At 38.3% G+C, this 19,450-nt stretch overlaps 3 protein-coding genes across 4 annotated transcripts; 1 reads left to right on the top strand and 2 right to left on the bottom strand.

Annotated features, from left to right (window-relative positions):
• Positions 1 to 4,693: 4,693 nt before the first annotated feature.
• Positions 4,694 to 8,990, top strand: LOC100263555 (BES1/BZR1 homolog protein 4). Of its 2 annotated transcripts, XR_009466711.1 has the most exons (4): positions 4,718 to 5,233; positions 7,569 to 8,377; positions 8,473 to 8,618; positions 8,800 to 8,990. XR_009466711.1 is itself a non-coding variant. In XM_002267046.5 (3 exons), the coding sequence occupies exons 1-3, from the start codon at positions 5,021 to 5,023 to the stop codon at positions 8,474 to 8,476; spliced, it is 1,026 nt and encodes a 341-aa protein (XP_002267082.1). In that variant the 5' UTR covers positions 4,694 to 5,020; the 3' UTR covers positions 8,477 to 8,864. The 2 variants fall into 2 exon arrangements, 1 of the variants encoding a protein (XP_002267082.1); XM_002267046.5 differs by having other exon boundaries at positions 4,694 to 5,233; positions 8,473 to 8,864.
• Positions 8,991 to 10,666: 1,676 nt separating this feature from the next.
• Positions 10,667 to 17,455, bottom strand: LOC100241291 (uncharacterized). The gene is made up of 6 exons (XM_002266822.5): positions 16,355 to 17,455; positions 15,965 to 16,233; positions 13,907 to 14,821; positions 13,351 to 13,551; positions 12,983 to 13,178; positions 10,667 to 11,047 (listed from the first exon to the last, which is right to left on the bottom strand). The coding sequence occupies exons 2-6, from the start codon at positions 16,043 to 16,045 to the stop codon at positions 10,863 to 10,865; spliced, it is 1,578 nt and encodes a 525-aa protein (XP_002266858.1). The 5' UTR covers positions 16,046 to 16,233; positions 16,355 to 17,455; the 3' UTR covers positions 10,667 to 10,862.
• A 613-nt stretch (positions 17,456 to 18,068) lies between these two features.
• On the bottom strand, positions 18,069 to 19,401 carry LOC100258404 (uncharacterized). Its single transcript, XM_002264960.5, has one exon. It carries the CDS (start codon positions 19,161 to 19,163, stop codon positions 18,306 to 18,308), a length of 858 nt encoding a protein of 285 aa, XP_002264996.1. The 5' UTR covers positions 19,164 to 19,401; the 3' UTR covers positions 18,069 to 18,305.
• Between the last annotated feature and the right edge of the window lie 49 nt (positions 19,402 to 19,450).

Genomic DNA, 19,450 nt, shown 5'->3' on the forward strand with positions numbered 1-19,450 from the left:
TAGGGAAGACAAGTTTTCATATCTTTGCCTATCAATAGGTTCTTAATTTCATGGATAACCCTATATCCCACAGCTAGTTTTAGTGCTCTCCTCGACACCAACAATTGGTTCCTCACTTCTTTTTTACTCAAAGTCTGTGGATGGTGAAACATCTCAATCTACATTCTTCATAGACTATATCATAATCTAATTCGTTAGATTTAGAAACTTATTTTTGAAGTTGTTGGATGACTAATCCATTATCTTTAGGATTTCTTCTTCTTTTTATTTTTCATACTCAATGGATAAATCCGCTAACTCCTATTTCAGTTTCTCATTCAACTTAGAGTACTTCTCTTTAGCCATATTATCAATTCCTCTACATCTTTGCAAAAAGATTTTTCCTTTCAAATTCAGATTTTATCCTTGTTGGATTGGGGCATAGTGGATCCTAATCCACCGAATTTTGAGACCATCGTGCCAAAGATGCTTAGGATCTACACATTAAAAAATTTAGCCAATCTTAACATTTTAGATGCAATGTGACTTACTATGTTAGTGGCTTCTTTTAGCCCAATTGTTAGTGTTTAGAGAGCGACCCCTTCACATTTCTTTTGTTTATCAAGGATCAAAATATCGTAAAGTGTGAAAATATTGGTAGTTGGATTTTACGAAAGTATCATGGAACATTGAAAATATCATACAAAAATTTAAAAAAATATATCAATAAGATAAAAATTGATCAATTTTTTTTTTTAAATGTTGAAAAAAATCTCAAAAAAATCATAAAATAAATAATAATATACATATTAAAATCATTTTTTTTGAAGAAAACAATATATATGATAAAATTTATGACATTAGATAATAGTAAAACATGTGTTGATAAAAAAATGTTAATTTTGAAAGTACACATTCAATATTAATATAAAGCACATATTTTATTTTACTAAATGTTAATAGTTTATATAATATTGATACCATGAAATGAAATTCACATAATATTGATTGTAAGTACAAACATCTTTGTTATAATCTTTTAAGAAAAATAATACATGTATTATAAAATCAATAATATTAATCAGTAATAGAATATGAGTTGATAATAAATAAAGTGAATATTGAATATTATATAGAGACAAAATATTGTATCATTGAATTTTAATATTTTTAAACACATTAAGTTGCATTTAATGCTAAAAAAACAATTAAGTATGTTTTTCTTTTTCTTTTATGTAAAGTAGTCTTTACAAAGTATATTGTCATTTTCTTTTAGAAAATGTCCAAAAATCCATGCAAAGCTGAATTTTTGCAAAATACCCCAAAAATTGTCCAAAAACTATGGAAAATCGGTGTGCCTAATTTCCATATCAAATTTCGTATTGACACCATCCACTATGCAAAATGCTAGATGATATTTTACCAAAATATTTTGAAACTTACATATTCACTTAGGCTATGTTTGATTACGAAAAGTTTGAGGAAAAATGTAGGAAAAAGAAATAGAAAAGAAAAGAAAAAATGGAAGGAAAATATAATAAAAAATCTATTGAATTTAAATTTATTTTTACTTTCCTTTTTATTTTATAATCTTTATATTTTTCCTCAAATTTTTGAGGCAATCAAACTATAATACGAAAAGGCCTTTATTTATTGGATATGAAGCACATGTTAACACCACATTAAAGATTCAAATTTTTTTCCTCAATTTCTCTGGAACCAAATGAAGAATTAGTCTAAGTCAAATGAATTAAATAAGAGCTATTTCAGACACTTCAAAAAAAAAAAAAAAAATCGTATAAATAAAACAAGATCAGAGAATAGAAACTTAGGGCCTGTTTGGTTGCTGTTTTTGAAAACTGTTCTGGAAAACAGTTTTTGAGAACAATTTTTAAGAACAGTTTTTGGTGGTTTTTAAAAAAAAATTGTGTTTGGGAACTGAATTTTGAAAAACAGTTTTTGTTCTCAAAAACAAAAAAACATGTTTGGTTGAATTAATAAAAAAATAATTTAAAACAAATATAACAAAAAATACGTTTGAAAGATTTTTTTTTTCTTTTCTAATTAATAAAATATTTTCTTCAAGTAATTTTATATTATAAATTTATAAATAATTTTTAGATATATAGTTCATTTAAATTAAAAAAATTATTTATTTTATTAATTTAAAAATAAAAATATATTTTTATTTAATTTTTAACTTTATTAAAAATTATAGCATATTTTATTAAGTTGAGATAAAATTATTCTCATGATTTGTTAATTTTTTTTTTTTTATCTCTTCTAATTCTAAAATTCAAAATGCCAACCCTTTCTTTCTCCACCCACTTCTCTCATCGGGCATCAAGAAGCCCTTTTCTGAAGTTGCCCTCCAGCCGAGAGAATCCCTAAAAGGCCCTATTTTCCTCTGCCACTCTCAATCCTCGCAGGTACTAATCTAATCATGTTATTATTATTATTTTTTTTTTTGCAACCCCCGTTTGATTCCCAAGAAAATCCATCCCCCATTTGATTTCCGGGAAAATTCATCCTCGTTTGATTTTCGAGAAAATCCAAGCAAAAACCCTGCAACCCGTTTGATTCCCAAGAAAATCCATCCCCCATTTGATTTCCGGGAAAATTCATCCTCGTTTGATTTCCGAGAAAATCCAAGCAAAAACCCCAAGGAAAACAAAAAAAATGGATTTTCTTTTGCTCCCTGCGTTTTCTGGATCCGTTTTAGGGTCTCTTTGCTATTGTGCCATTGGATTTAAATTTCACGAACCTTGAATCAAAACTGAGAAATGGGAAAAATCAAAAAGAGGCGAGCGACTGTGCTGGAGATGAAAACGGGAAGAAAAAAAAACACGGGAAACAGATTGTTTTTTTTTGTTTAATTTTGTTCTTTGAACAGTAAAAAAACGGGGAAAACAACATTTTGTTGTTCTCTAAACAGTGTCATTTTGAGAACACGGGGAACAACAAAAACAAAAATGACTCTCTCAACCAAACGAGTTTTTGGTGTTTTTTGTTTTCAAGAACAGAAAATAGTTCTTGAAAACATTAAACAAACATGCTCTTACATTTTTCTCAAAATTTGACAAGAAAATTGCCCAAAATAACTGTAAAAATACACACAAAATGATTTTTTTTTTCCGAGAAAGTCTTCATTATAAGTCCAACAATGAAAAAGTTCAAAGTACAAATCATGGAAAATATTGAATACCCCACCCACAACAAAGGAAACAAAAACAAAACAACCTTAATATTTTCTCGGAAAATAGAAGATGGGGCGTGTGGATATCGATGCAAAGGAGAAGAGAAGAGAAGAAACCAAAACCTCCAAAGTCGGCAAATGTCACCTAACATGGAGGAACATCGGCTTACACATGAGTAGAGTAATTAAAATGTCTATTTTACTCTCTAACTATTGATACCACATGAGTTGAAATGATTTTGCCATGAATGACTGGCTAACGACATTATCATTACAGGGGGGAGGGGGGAGGAGGAGGGGGTCAAGTGGGATAAAAACAAATTTAGGGGCCAAATTCGTAGTTCAAGCCTATTCATTGTATTTAGCCCCTATCATCGATCTACCTTCACTTTTGGTTCGTTATCATCTATATATGCTACGAGAGGGACCTAAAAAGCCTACATAATATTATTAAAAATTAAATAAAAAAACATTGACTAATCGACAAGCCAGGTCCATGACAAGCAATCAAGCTTGGTCCTCCCTCCTTCCGAATCCATGTGTACAACAAAAACTAAAAAGACAAAACAAAAGCGAGAAGAGGGATGAGGCAGAGAAGGTGGTGGGCGATGGGCCCACCAGAGAAAACATACCTGGGAGGTGTTAGTACGATGCAGTCTCGTAAGAGTCACGCAAAGCGTGGGGCAGAGAGTGCCGTCACGTGAAGAGCCCCTGCGACAAAGGGTGCTTGCGCACCAACCACCCCACACCCACAGGCCCCCGCCGCATCCGTGCCCCACCCCCCACCCCCCTGCCCCCTCATCCTCTTCTTCTTTCCTAAAGATCAAAAGATATATATCCTTTGCGCCCATGAAATGGAGGCTCGTGTTTGCTTTATGATTCAAGTGATTCGATTCTCGCTTGTTTAAATTTATTTCCAAGTATTTTCTCGGATTGCAGAAATTAAGAATATATGATTGGATGCACTTCACCTGAAACTTATGACTCCTGGATTCAGGCAACCCATGCAATTCTGAGGCCAGGTGTGGGTGAGTCTAGGTCCAAAACTGGACTTACAGCTTTAATCCAAGCTGTTACTGGAATTTTTTTTTTTTTTTTCTGGAGGATCCAACGTATCTGCAATAATGATAAAAGGTTAAAGGAAAGAAAAGTGTAAAAATTAGGGTAGTGAAAAGCACGATTTAGCTTTAGCAAAGGCATGATAATTGATTCCAGAATTTGACAAGGCAATGAATGGTTATTTTTATAATTTTACAATAAAGAATTTTCGCTTTTGTATTTCCACATTTTGGAGCTCATCATAGCTGCATACCTGTTGGTTGTTGAGTTAGTTTCCCATTCTACCCCCAAACACCGTGCTACCCGGAATGGAAAACCATACGACGTCGTTTTTGTTGACTGAGTCTGCAACGCCCACCTTTCCCTTCTCCCGCCTTTTTCTTAATAAATAACTGAACACGTGTAAAGCCCAAAAATTCGGGAATAAAGATGAAGTGGCCTTGTCGTAATTTTTGTCCTCCAACACGGGCAATTATCACTCTTCACTGTATTTAGCTTCCCTCCCCACAGACCCTCGCTCCATTTATTTGATCGCTGGTTTATTTTTTTTAAAACCCGGCCAATCCGGTTCACTGGCCGGTCTTCTTCGGCCTTGATTCTTTCTCCGACCGGTTCATACCACAAAATCTCGACTCCCTAGCCAAGCTCAGTTTTCTGCTCCCGGAATCGCTGTCAGATCTTATCATCCGAGAGAATTTTTTATTCCAGGGCTTGTGAAAAGCGTTTTTCGAATCGAACGACGTCGTACTGGTTCAATTTTTTTGGGCGGTGGATTGGCTGCGAAGCATGACAGGAACGAGGCTCCCAACATGGAAGGAGAGGGAGAACAACAAGCGGAGAGAGAGGAGACGGCGAGCGATCGCCGCGAAGATCTACTCCGGTTTGCGTATGTACGGTAACTATAAACTGCCTAAGCACTGCGACAACAACGAGGTCTTGAAAGCTCTCTGCAACGAGGCCGGTTGGACGGTTGAAGAAGACGGCACCACTTACAGAAAGGTAACGGTCGTTTTTTCTCTGTTCCGTTCCCCTGTCTGTGTTAGCAATGTGCCCCGCCATTGGATATCCAATGCGCCCGTAATTTTAACACCGATTTTCAGATCCAAAACTCTGCTTCATTTTTCAATTTTCGATATATTTTTTTATTGATTAAAAGAATTTTTGGTTCTTGTTCTTGCTAACTTGCGCCGGATGCATTCTATCAAAAGGCCATTCACTGATTGTTCTCCTTTCGCTGATGGACGGCTCAGATTGTTTTGATTGCTTGCTTTTTGTACCGCGGCACCATAGATCACACCTCGACTGTTTTTTTATTTTTTTTATTTTCTTCTTCTTTCTCTCCGACGCACGAAACACAAGGTTTCAAAGATTCTCTGCTTTCACAGAGCACATAAGGTTGATAAAAAGACTGAAATGCCCTTCTGTAGAGTCATAAAATCGGGGGTATTTTTGTCATTTCAGTAACTATCCATCTCCTTGATCGAAGCTTCACTTTGCGCTTTATCGCAACTGATGTTCTCTTTATGTCTTCCTTTTAGTACAGAAAAAACTGTGTTTTGTTCCTCTTATGGAGATTCCCATTTTCGAGCACTTGAATTTATTGTGAAAACCTTTTCCTTCGTTGAATTCCTTTCCCCAAACTGCTGCTGATAAATCACAATGCTTCGCGCATGAGGTCATTTTGGTAAATTTACTGTGCAAATTGTCTCGCGGACCAATGAGATGGGATTTCTTTTTCCGAGAATCTCGGGATGATAATAACACTTTTGGGTTCTGCATCGCTGCATTTTCCCCTGTTAATCATCTTTGAAGCATGACCGCTCATACTTTTTGAAATTTATAGCTAATAGGTACTCTCATTGTGATTGGGTGTTTCTAGGAATTTTAATTAATCTTCATATTGTGAAGATGACCGAAGCAATTGTAAGTTTATTTAATTTAGCTGATTTAGCGTTGTAGAAATAGATTTGCTTAGTTGATAAATTTGGTTTTCTTTAATGATAACATGACTGAAATTAAAGGATCACCGAGGATTGCTTTAAAGGAGTGAGCTGGGGGTGTTTGTTATTACTATAATTGGAGAGAGAAAGATTAGATTAAATCATTAGAATAGGGAGGAAAAAGGGGTTTCATATCCTTGGATTCCTTGGTTAATTGAATATTTTTAAGGCAGTGGAGCATGAGGCGATTTTGATTCAGGAACATGTTGGGAGATAGCGTGTCGTGGGGCCATGATATAAAGCATAAGCATAGTTGACATTAATTACTATCCCTTTTAAAAGTTCTGGTCTGGGTACAGTTCCAATTTTGCCACCATGACTTTGATTGGTTTATTTGACGGGGGAAATTTCCGTAGATAAACTTTTCTTGGCAGCATGAATAGTTTGGGTTTGGAGTAACTAGTTCAAGAACAGCATCATGCTCTTTTGTTTTGACAGAAAGTGATTTAAGGGGATGTAGAACTGGGAATAGGGCAAGCATGAGCTTGAGGCGGACTAAGAATGGCTTTTGACTCATTTGGTTGGGGGCCTTTGGCGGCTTTTATGTGGACTGGCTATAGTTGGACATTTTGATGGGGAAAGTAGGAAACATATGTTTGGTCTAATGAGTTTTTCCACTACTTGGATATTGGTGGGGACACCTCAAAAGTTGCCAGTAGGTTGGTCACTCATGATTTCACTCACAGGCTTCCTGTTGCCACATTGCTGACCATTCTGTGCCAATGGGGGAGAAAAACAAAAGAGGTCATTATTGATTATTGCTGAATTTTGCCTTTCTTGTTTGACTGGGTTCCAAATCAATGTTCTTGAAAAATGTCTTTTGTTTCAAAAAAAGTATAAACAGTGAGTTACTCTTAGGGATATCTTGCTCTTTGTTTTTTCATGCTTTGACATGGTAATGGAAATGGAAACAATTAAAGTATCTTCTTGCTGTTTGTAGAAAATGGACCACCTCTGTCTATTTGGCAAACCGGGTTTCCTGAAACATACTACAAAATTTGTTATCTATGTCTGTTTCATTGTTATTTATTTTGATTATATGACAATAACTTTGTTGTCGACTCAAAATTATCTCATTAGATTTTATACATATTTTACCTCACTCTTTTGATATAAGCAAGGTACAAATATCCTTATATGCCATTTAGCTAATTGGCAAGCAGTTGCATGAAATTTAACCCACTCACAGTATATTTACTTCTCACTTCGGACTTAGCTCTATAGGACATGGGGATTAGTTATTGTTTAGTTTAGGCTTGCACCCCAATCAAATGTGTGTGCAGCTGATCAAATCTTCTGTTTCATTTACTGTTTAGCATTTTGACTTTTTTTAGGGATGCAAACCTGTGGAACGCATGGATATTATGGGTGGCTCAGCATCAGCAAGTCCATGCTCATCATACCAGCCAAGCCCATGTGCCTCCTACAATCCAAGCCCATGTGCCTCCTATAATCCAAGCCCATGTGCCTCCTACAATCCAAGCCCTGCCTCTTCATCTTTCCCAAGCCCTGTCTCATCCCGTTACGCTGCAAATGCGAATGCTAGTGCTGATGCCAATGCCCTCATTCCATGGCTCAAAAACCTCTCATCTGGCTCATCATCAACCTCATCCAAGTTCCCCCACCATCTCTACATCCATGGAGGTTCTATAAGTGCTCCAGTTACCCCTCCATTGAGCTCTCCAACTGCCCGAACTCCACGACTCAAGAATGACTGGGATGATACAACTGGTGGGCCAGGCTGGGCCGGGCAGCGCTACTTTCTGCCTTCTTCCACCCCTCCAAGCCCTGGCCGTCAGGTTCATCCTGATTCAGGATGGTTTGCCGGTATGCAAATTCCCCAAGGTGGGCCAGCATCTCCCACATTCAGCCTTGTCTCAGCAAACCCATTTGGTTTTAAAGAGGAGGTTTTAGCAGGTGGAGGATCTCGAATGTGGACTCCTGGGCAAAGTGGGACATGCTCTCCTGCAGTTGCTGCGGGATCTGATCATACAGCTGATGTTCCAATGGCAGATGGGATTGCAGCTGAGTTTGCATTTGGCAGCAATACAACAGGGTTGGTGAAGCCATGGGAAGGAGAGAGGATCCATGAGGAATGTGGATCCGATGAACTTGAGCTCACCCTTGGGAGCTCTAGAACCAGGTAAATTAAGAGGAACTATTGGCTGCAGGGATGCATCTGTAATGAATTCCCTTTATGTTTTTGTTCATTAATTACATGTTCTTGATAATATGCAGATAAGAGGACAGAAGGAAAATTGACCTTGGGTCTCATGGTTTGGCTTTAAGCTTCTCGTTGTGCAAAATGCAACTAGTTCTTACCATGTTGATGATTTCAAATTTGCAATGTTTCAGTTGGGAAGGCAGATCGAGTTTGAAATACAGTGAGTAGGATCAGCTGTTCTTTAAAGAAAATTTTTTACTGAAATTAAATTATAAATAGTCAATGGTGGTGATTTTGCCCCTTCTCTTAAGGTCATTACTTTTTCCAACCTAGTAGTTTTCTTTACAGCATCCTACACCAATATTGATTGTTTGTGTGACTTGGGGTTTGTGATTGAAAAGGATTTTGGATGTGAAGATCAACCGATTGATTATGGAGTTCTGACCATACTGGCACATCTCTATTATTGTTCTCTAGATCTGGTGATGTGTTGCATTTTCTCCAACTGAATTATTTGCTTGGGATGGACATCTTCATTTGTCTCATTACAATCACCATTAATGCATATTATTAATTGAAGTTAAAGAAGGGCAATGAGGAAAAAGTTCAAGTATGTTCAGCATTAGAGTGGGATCCAATCATTACTATGAATTATGGAATGGATATTGGAGTGGTCAAAAAGTTGTGATGGAGGTTTTCATTTCATCATATTTTAGGGCATCTTAAGAATTCAGGGAATATGGGACAAACTTGCTGCAGTGGATTCTGCGTAGACCAGCGACACACAGTTGTGTTTTGTCTTATTAAAAGGATGATGAAGAACTAGCATCATACTGTTGGATGAGGCCGCAAGCGATCGTAATAGCATTATCCATGGAAGAGTTGCATAACATGAAATGGGTTGCGAGAACCTTCCATGTAGGGGCTTGGCAAAATTAAGAATCCGTGATTTCAATAAATGTTTTTGATCCTTTTAGCATTTGAAAATTTTTATTGAAAGAATTGTTTTGAAGTGTTAGCAAGATTAAAATTACTTCCTAAAATCCAATCAAACAAGTTCTAAGTGATGTTGCTGCTGCAGTAAGGCGTTCCTCAGCTACTTTAGAGTTCAAGATCGAGTGGATGATACCTCAAACAACTCACTCCATAACAAGCACGAATAAGATCAATTGCCACAACAATCTTGCAAAGCTACAATATAAGAAAATGTGATCAAGAGACTTTCTTCTCTTTTATACCTGTAAAATCCATTCCCTAAAGACAACCACCTTTCACAACTAGTCCAAAATCAAAATCTTTCCTCATGTAGCTTCCCATACAATAAAATAAAAATAAAAACGAGTTCCATCAGAATCCATAGTCTCCAAATGGCAACAATTGGAAATGGGTTTTATTCCTCCTAACACCAAAAAGGAACAGAAAGCTTGAACAGGGAACTTTCCATCATACCATCCCATTCTCTACGTGTTGGGCTTTGTGGAGCCTAGTTTTGTTTGATCCGGTTTGACGACCCGACCCGAATAATATTGCATGGCTTTTTTTAATGGGATATTTATTGAGGCCTGTTGGGCCCGTTTAGCCCATTGTGGAACCACCTTTTGTAATTAGGGTTTTTTAGTATAATAGGGTTGTCGTGCTATATATATATAGAGAATATTATAGCTGCTAGGTTGTACTCTGTATTCTTCCCTGATAATAGTGATATCCCTGCAACTCCGTGGACGTAGGCAAATTGCCGAACCACGTAAATACTGTCTTGTACGTGTGATTATCTTTTCTTTGGGCGTGTGTTTTCTCTATTTTTGTTTCTCACGGGTTGGGAATTCGGTTTAATTCCCTACACTACGTCCACCTGACTACTTGCTTCAGAATTTTGCACAACGAGACCTCCACTGTCCCCAACTCCCAATTATGAAACGGTATACAAAAGCATGGACTCTAGTATCCCCTTTCACCAAACTGCTCCAAACATCCACTCCCCAATTATCTTTCGAACTGGATATGACAAGTAAGATGAGGAAAGAGTCTCAAAAGTAAAGTCTTCACGCCACCACTCTTCTATAAAATAGCCCACTTCCAGAAAATGAAATTACAATAATAGGCCCATTCTTTTTATTCTAAAAATCATCATTAGAAATTGCAATAATAACCCCATTCAGTTTATCCTAAAAATCATCATTAGGTCTACAAAAAATCTAACTCAACGATAAGAGAGAACTCCAAAGATTTGAGGGGAAAAAAACTTAGTGTTCTTAATTGACAAAAACATTAAAACAACTTATTTCTTTTATTCCTTGGCAATGAATACAAATGAGAGGAATATGAGTTTAACCCGTGTGTTCATTGAATTTATACACAAACCACCAGGCTTGGGCAGATGGTCTAAGTGGTGACATGCTGTACATCATTTGAGCATCCTTACCAAAGAGATGCTGCATGTGAATGCCCGCCCGAATCATATGGATCATCCATCAAGCTTTTGATATAGATCAGTCAACGCACGATAGAGAATGGCGGCCGCTGGTGGCTGAGGCAATGAGCCCAGAAGAATGTCAGATGCACTGATTGACTGGCTACCATAAAATCGAGAATTCTCTTGTTTGCGGGTGGTGAAGATGCTTCCCACAATCGAACATCCCAAGAATGCGCCTGCATGGTCAACAGTCATCACATTACATGGTATGAAGGCAGAAATGTACAGTTTTGGAATTTGGGAATGCATGCAAAATAAATAAACATGGAACTAATGGATTTAGAGGTTTCGACGCGGTTTTTGAAGGCAGATCAGAGGCCCCTGATTAGCTTCAAGGGATTTCTGCAAAAACATTTCAACAAAGCTATTGGCAAAAACAACAAAATCACTTACAAGAACGAGTAAAATTCAATGGATAAGGATGCATGGAAAAAAAATGATTTTCTTTTTTTTCAAAATTCAAATGCAAATAATTATGATACTACCAAAAGTTCAATTTGGGTAATCAATATTTAGGCAAAAAATTTCCATCTTGGGCAATAAATATTTAGGCAAAACTTTCCATCTGCACATACCAATACCATCAGTTCAATTTGGGGCACCAAAAGCCCAATCTGAGTGGCTTCAATGACTTTAGAGACAATTATAATAGAACCATCATATAAACCTTTAGTAGGGTGGGATGGGGGGGAGAAGATCATGGTTTGGGTTGTACACACTTGCAAAAGTGGCATTCACACTCATGAAATGCAAATGAAAATGGAAGGGGATCTTCAAAGGTCAAGCCATTCCACTGAACATCCTCGAATTGGATATTAGCTTAGGGCTTGGTATCAGACCCAATACAAGGATTTTAGAATTAACAAGGGAAGACAGGTTGATAAACTTCTAGTTATGCTGGTGGGTCACACCAAACACCAACCTACCCACCACCAGCCCTACCCAATACTCCACCTCCCACTGAAGGTCCATGGATTCCTCCATGTTTTTCAATATCCTTAAAAATTTCAACCAGCATTATAGACACCAACCAGAAATAAAATGGAATAGCTTCTGATGTAGATGGCAATAGGTTATTCATGTCAAAAGATGATTAGCTATGTTTTCCACCATCAATTGTTACCTACACTCGTTGTTTGTGGGATTACCACTAAACAGAAGCTTTTAGTTTATAGTATGGAATACAAATTTTTTGGCCTATCGGGTATTCCTTGTTAGCAAAATTTTTTGCTTAGTTGATGCTCGGTAATTGATATAGTGCTATATACTAACTGAAATAATCTCCATCTTCTTCCTAATGCAGTTGTTTCTTTGCACCATTCCTAAAGGGGTGTACCTGTTAATGGTTATTTCACTAAAAAGGCATGCAGTTCACACCAAACATATGAAAGAGAAAATTTGTACAGCAAACTATAAAAGGGAGAGGTGGAGGAGACCTGCCCCAAATTGAATCTTTCCCTAGTTGCTGGATTTGAAGGCTAGACTCTATATGATTTATTTATACAGTCATTGGGATTTTCAGCCTTCTCACAACCAAGGTGATATATTTAAAAAAGAAAAAGAAAAAAGGAGGAACTGTTATCATTTAATTAAAGAATGATTAAACAAATGAATTCCTGAGGTGGCTCACTTTCTCCTGAAATGACGGTAGGATCCTTCAATATCATGATGTGGCTTGATGTGATTGGTGAAAGGTCAACAATGATCTAGGAACTGCACCACCTAACTTGACATATCAAATTATCACTTTTGTTACACATTACCTCTTTTGACTGGTGTAAATCGAAGAATCTGACATAAGATGAACTTGGGAGTCAAATGCAGCCCTTTCAAGGCCACACAGATACACTTCCCTTGAAGTGATTGGTGAAAGATCAACAATGATCTAGGAACTGCACCACCTAACTTGACATATCAAATTATCACTTCAGTTACACATTACCTCTTTTGACTGGTGTAGATCGAAGAATCTTTCATAAGATGAACTTGGGAGTCAAATGCAGCCCTTTCAAGGCCACACAGATACACTTCCCCCTCCCCCAAATTTGATAGGTTTCTAGAACATGCAGAGTTTGAATAACATGATACAGAATTAACTGAGGAAGAAGTACCTTTACTACAGCTATATGTATAACAAGCAGCAAACCCGCCATCACCAGCTCGTACATCCGCTTCGACTGCTCGTCCCACAATGCCAACAGCTGCACTCAAGCCTCCTCCAACTGACAGATGTGCATTACCACTAAATGTCTTGACAGCATCATTTGTTCTCAAGACAATTATGAAGTCTGTCAATTCTCCTCCAACCTATAAACAAGTAAACCCAGATAAGGGAAACAACAGCTCGATTTGGAAATGCATGATTAGCTTTTAGAAACCTTTTACAAATACATTAGACCAAAAATTCTATGAATAATTATCTTAATGCCATCGGAGACAAACTTCAGACAGAACAAACAAATAGAAGAAATTACTTCACCTGAGCTCCCCAACCAACGCCAAAAGAGGAAATGGCAGAAGGAGGGGACCATGAACCATCTTCTTTGCGAGCAACTACTAGTCCTGTTCCAATTCTGTAGGTAACCATCATGCCTACTTTTACTATGGTAAGTATTGCAAGGCCTTTCGCTTGCCGTAGAATGGCATCTGGAATTAACTTCTCTGGTTTCAGAGAACCTACCTGGCCAATGACATTCTGTTCAGTAATGCATAAGATGAAATTTCAGGAAACTTTAGCAAAACATTTTTACTAGAATATTTCTTGATATAAAAGACTGAATTGGTTTTATGATAAAAGAATCTACAAATTTTCCTCCCTTGTATTGGTTAAAATCTGAGCAGGACACATTCCATGCACCCTTTTTCAAATGGGGAGAGAAGAATTTTCAAGTCCACTAACATAGTTACCAGGAAAGCAGTTATCCATGACTGAATTCCAATTCTAAACCTCAATTCCTTTGCCTATTTGGATTTCTCACTTTCATGGAAAGGGTTAAGCATCAACATAATCATCAATAATATAACCATATTATTACCTTATTATAACCCTGAATAGTGTTTGTTGCCTTATAAATCTCATACTCCATGGATTGTCCCCATGGAAAATTTACCCAGGATCTCAAAGTACTGAGGTCTGTCAGATCGTGGGTTGGCAACTGAGCAGCATGACTTACTTGGTCCATCAAGTATGATTGAACAGAATCAAGCCGCACGAAACATACATCACAGACTCTTTGAGGATCCCCAGTGCGGAACTTTGCAGGCAACAAGCTCCTTCCTTTAGAACACTCATTGCAGAATATTCCTCCACAAAACCTGCAATGATGCCTTGAGCACATTATTGGGTGAAACCGCACGCTGCAGAGCATGCAAGCAGCAGCAGAGCTGTCCGCCAACCATCTTGGTGGCTCTGCTTCTAGAATTTCCCTTGTTTTACCAAAATTGGCTGCTGTGAGAGTTTGAGCCATCTCGTTCCAAGCTTGCTCAAGTAAATGGCTTGATACCCACGGAATTATACAACCATTAGTACCCCCAGAAGCAAAAGCACTCACTTTTCCTTGAGCCAAAACTAGCATTTCAACTACTACATCCCACATGGTCAACTCCTTATCCTCCCTGATGAACTGACTCCACCCCATGTCTCCTTCAGTTAAGTGGCCCCCATTTGAACAAAAACCTTTGGTCCACTCTTCATGCTCGCTCTCTGACATTGGTGGGACTGAAACGGGTATCCAAACCCCAGATTCTTCATAGTGCGGTGATCCATAATAGAAGTATTTACCTTGCATGCTATGGTCAGCATTGGATTCAAGCTGCTCAGCATTCACCAGCCTGGATCCTCGGGGAAATTCTGTATCATAATCTCCAGGTTTAGACATGTTCTGAAAAACTGAATCAACAATGAGTGGAGAATTACTCTGTTCTCTTTGTTTATTGAGTTCTTCACAATCCTGTCATGAGTATCCAACAACAAATTTTGACATTCTCCAAATAATAAATTAAATACATGATACTAGAGAACAATGGACAACTAAAAGAACAAGAAAAACATGACTAATAGTTGTTATTGCTCAGAATTTGCTTCATATTCCTACTCCTGCCAACATTCATTTTTTTGGAGTTACTCTTTTAGAGCAAAACTTCACTTAGCTTCTTTTGTTTCTATGATAGAACATGGGAATTTATTAAAAAGAAAGAGTGAAGAAAACAAAGAACCTATAATGCTTCATAAAAGAATTACAGGGGATTACAAGTGAAACATGAAGAACAAAGAAGCACCAAAAACAAAAAGAAAAGAAAGAAAGCAACACCTGATATTACTTTCTATTCATTTTTATACTACTCTTTGGTTTAAAACTCCATAAGAAGGTAAGCATGAGTTTTAAGTCACTCCTGATATTACTTTCCATACCCTTTTCAACTACTCTTTGGTTTAAAACTCCATAAGAAGGTATGCATGAGTTTGTTTCCTCCTTTTTAAGCTATGCTCAAAGTGAGGGCTGGAGTTTCTCTCCCTTCTAGGCAGCAAGTTTTAGAGAGAGTTGGAAGTATCTCCAGTGAGTGTGATCTTGAGAATACGGGAGTGAATCTTGATGCAAGTCTTGTTTTAGTGGGAACCTGAGAAATCAGGAGTGGCTCCTATTGGGTTTTACTTCGTCCATTTTTTCGTATTTACATTGATTCAGTGAAATTACGGTCTTGATTGTTTTCGCTTCCAGTTGCTGACTGAACCATCTAAAATTCCTGTCTCAGACTGCATTATTTTGCATTACTTGATTTGCATGTACCAAAACCCAGAACAATGCCTCCAAATTATGAAATTCCACGAAAATTGGTATAAGAGCCGAAGGATTAAAGTGGGATATATTTGCTTTTATCCAGAATATTAGAAAAAAAAATTAGTTTCTCTAAGAATTTGGGGTGCTGTTCTTGGAGCAGAATCCAAGAAATTGAAGGTTCTCTAAAAGGCAGGTCTTCTGAGTTTTATGACAATTCATGCTGTTAACGCAACTCTATTTCAAAAATTCACGGCAATTACTTACAAAAAGAATTAAACCAAAAAGAAAAAAAGAAAGAGAAAGTGCGAAAATTACCAAATGCGAACTAGAAACCCTAGACTTCAAAGGCTCAACTTCTGGATCTTGGATTTCAGAAAAGACCCTTTCCCCCTCCATTAAGGACCAAGTTTGTGCTTTGATCTTCAAATATTTGCAGAGAAATAGGTGGGTCAATCGTCGAGGAAATGATAGAGAAGAGAGCAAAGGCTGGGTATGAGGAAAGGCAATGTTGGAGTATATATGCGGACATTGAGGAGAATTAAGAGAAACGAACGGAAGATTACGTCCTCCTCACGGCTGTCGTTCTATTAGTTTTCTCAGCAACCAAACAGAGATTTATTAATTTTGGAATAAAGTAAACATAATTACAGAAAAAAAAAAAAAAAAAAAAAACAAAAACAAATATTTGGATTTTAATGATATCACCTCTCATCTGACTCAAGACTTCAGTCTTCGTGGTAAAGAATTCCCTTTGACATTCGGTTACTTTCTCAAGAGAAATTTTCCATGAAGTGATGGAAGGGGGGAGAAAATGCAATAGTGGATGTCGAGGACGAATAAACGGTGTCGTTTTGGGAGCAGAGAAGATGAAACGGAGAGGGATGAGAGGTGTTGTGCGGCGGTTAGGAGAAACGGAGGATGTAGGCGTCGTCCAACTCCAACGGAGAAAGGAAGAGGGGAAGATAGGGAGGAACTCAAACGGTGTCGTTTTATGCTGCAGCCAAAAATATTCAAACCTGTAATAATGGTTCCACCTGTAGGACCACGTTTTGAGCCTGTAAAGCGACACCATGAGAACTGGACCAAAAACGGCGCCGTTCAGGGGATAACGAACAGAAACCTTCATCTATGGCGACTAGGGTTAGGGTTTCGATCTTCGTCCCAGTTTTTATCGTCCTCCTCCTCGCAGCTCTCTACGAATCGTCCCATGGGGACGATCAAGTAATCTCCCACAGCGTTGGTGCGATTCGCAGTCTGTCAGGCGCGCGGAAAAACAGCCAGATCCCAGATTGCAACGAAATGGCTTCGAATTCGCAGTGCTCGCAGAACTCCAAGTGCCGGTGGTGCAGAAGCGATGCCCTTGACGATATGTGTTTTAGCAAGGCCGAAGCGTGGCGGCTTCCCCAACAGGTCTTCTCTTGCGATTCATAATGAACAAGATGAGGATTTTTTTATTTTGGTGTTTCTGAACCATATTCATGATTTGAATTTATGTGTTGCAAATTGGAAAGTTCCAAATGTATGGGTTGTGATGAATTGCAATGATTTTGAATTCCACAGAATTAAGAGTTTCAAATCAAATCCAATTCTCCCCACCTAACAGATCTTTGAAGTTAATGTTTTGGGTTGATGTGTGATGATGAAGAAAGATTAATTTCAGGAACAAATCTATTTGCATCAGATGTTGTGTAAAATCTTATTGGGTGTATCCATTCACTTTGTTCGTCATTTAGCATTGATCTGCTTTATACATTTTTCTGGTCTGTCTTTTCTCTTTTAACCACAACAGAGAAGCCATAATCCACCACACACTATTCACTTTCCCAGTCTTTCAGAAATGGAATGTTTTGATTTCCATTCTTTTGCTTGGTCAATGGCATCTTTGGAGACAGATAGTATCCCTTGCACAGGAAACCTCAGGAATAAGCAGTGCCATCTTTTCTACTTGCGTTTCCAATCCAAAAGAGGAAGGCTCCGTTCACTTTAATGAAGCCCAAAATGAAAAATCACATTAGTGGCAGAGACTGTGATCAGAGATGGTTAATGCAGTATAATAACAGAACTCCATTCCCTCCCCATTCATCTAATGGCAAAGCCAGGCAAGTTTGGCAATGGCCACCAGAGAGGTTAAGAATAACTGTACCATCTTTAGGATGCTTTTCTATTTTTGGGCTGACTAAACACTTCTCTGCAACTGATCCCTTTTCACAAACTGTATGCTGTAATGATCTGCTCTAGCTAAAAGCTTTGTCAGCAAAGATTTCCCCTGCTGCTTTTACAGTTTACACCCAACCCAAATACACCAAACTCCACTTTAAAAAGTAAAGGACCCAGAAATTTATCCTAACAAAGTCTCATTCTAGGTGCCCTACCAAGAGCTTAGGCCCATTTCTTCCAAATAACAGTAAACTTGCAAAACACAATCATTATTTTCTTTTGCTAGATTCAGGATACCATGAATTTATAAATTCCAATCTTAGATTCCATGTAATTGTTTAATCATTGGTACACTTGAATCAGATTGGAAATAAGCAAATCGTACATTATTTCCTAACCTGTTCTTTCCCCTTTAGAATTGAACACTGATGTTCAATTCAATTAATTGCCAGGACAAGGAAATAAATTTTAAAAAAAGGAAAACAACTTCTTCATCTCATCAAATATCCGACTGCTTGTATGATCCCTTTGCTTGATAGTGCTTGACTGCATCCCTCATATCTTTAAAGGAATCACATCCTTCAAAAAACTCGATCAAATTTTCCAGCTCTCCATCAGCAAGATCATCGATAAAGGGAGGCATAGGAATGGCGTTTTCGGGTTGAAGAAAGTAGGCATTGGGGTTATCATCCACAATCACCACCCGCTTCAAATCCCTACCCAAATCAGACAAGTCCTTCACAAACTTCCCATCAATTTCCTTGCATGAATCACGGTACAATCGGTGAGAAATCATCCCCTTCTTATCAAGCCTATCCAGCACAAGCGAAGCATACTCTCTCAATCCTGCGGTGAACACCACGATCTCGAACTTCTCTCCCAGTTTTTCCAACAACTCGTCGACCCCCGGCCGCTTCAAAACGTAAAAGTTCATTACTTCCCCGTCGATGGTCGGCCGTACAATGAAGTCGTACTTCTTGGGGGGCAAACCCGACTGGGAGTGCACCAGGGTCTCATCCAGATCGAGAAAGATCGTCCGCTTCTCTGGCAACTCCAGCGGCGGGAGGTGGTTGCCGAAGACGAGGGTCTTCCGGGGGCCGTCGCTGGCGTCTTCTTCTGCCTTGTTCTTCAAGATTTGGTATCCCTTTCTCCGGTTGGGGGTGTTGCTGATTCGGGTTAGTTTGGAGAAGATTTTGATAAGGCGTCGATGGCAGGTGAAGATCGATTTGTTTATGGACGCAATGACAAGAGAAGAGGCGGCGGCGACATTGTTCTTGAGGGGCGACCTCTTCCGGCGACGGCTCCGGCAGTCTTTGATAGATTTTGTTGGGGTTTTCTTGATGATTCTGGACACCATTTTTGTGTTTCTTCTTCTCCCTTCAGACGACAGAGGGGGGAGAGGAATGTCTAAAGAGAATGGGTTAGAATGGAGGGCGGAGATGGGTGGGAAGGGGGTTTGAACGGTAAGAAGAGGTTTGGGAATTTGAAATATGGTTCGGAGCAACGGTAAGAAGTGAGGTTCGGAGACGAAGCTAGAGGGAGTACTTATTTAAAAGGGAAAGGTGGGTAGTGGTTAGTTTTGTTATTGTACGGTTGGATTTTGGCTTAAAATAGAGTGGAAATGGATAGTGAAAGGCAACAGAC

This window comes from Vitis vinifera, chromosome 10 (genome assembly GCF_030704535.1).
Source record: "Vitis vinifera cultivar Pinot Noir 40024 chromosome 10, ASM3070453v1".
In the NCBI taxonomy this organism is placed as follows: Eukaryota; Viridiplantae; Streptophyta; class Magnoliopsida; order Vitales; family Vitaceae; genus Vitis; species Vitis vinifera.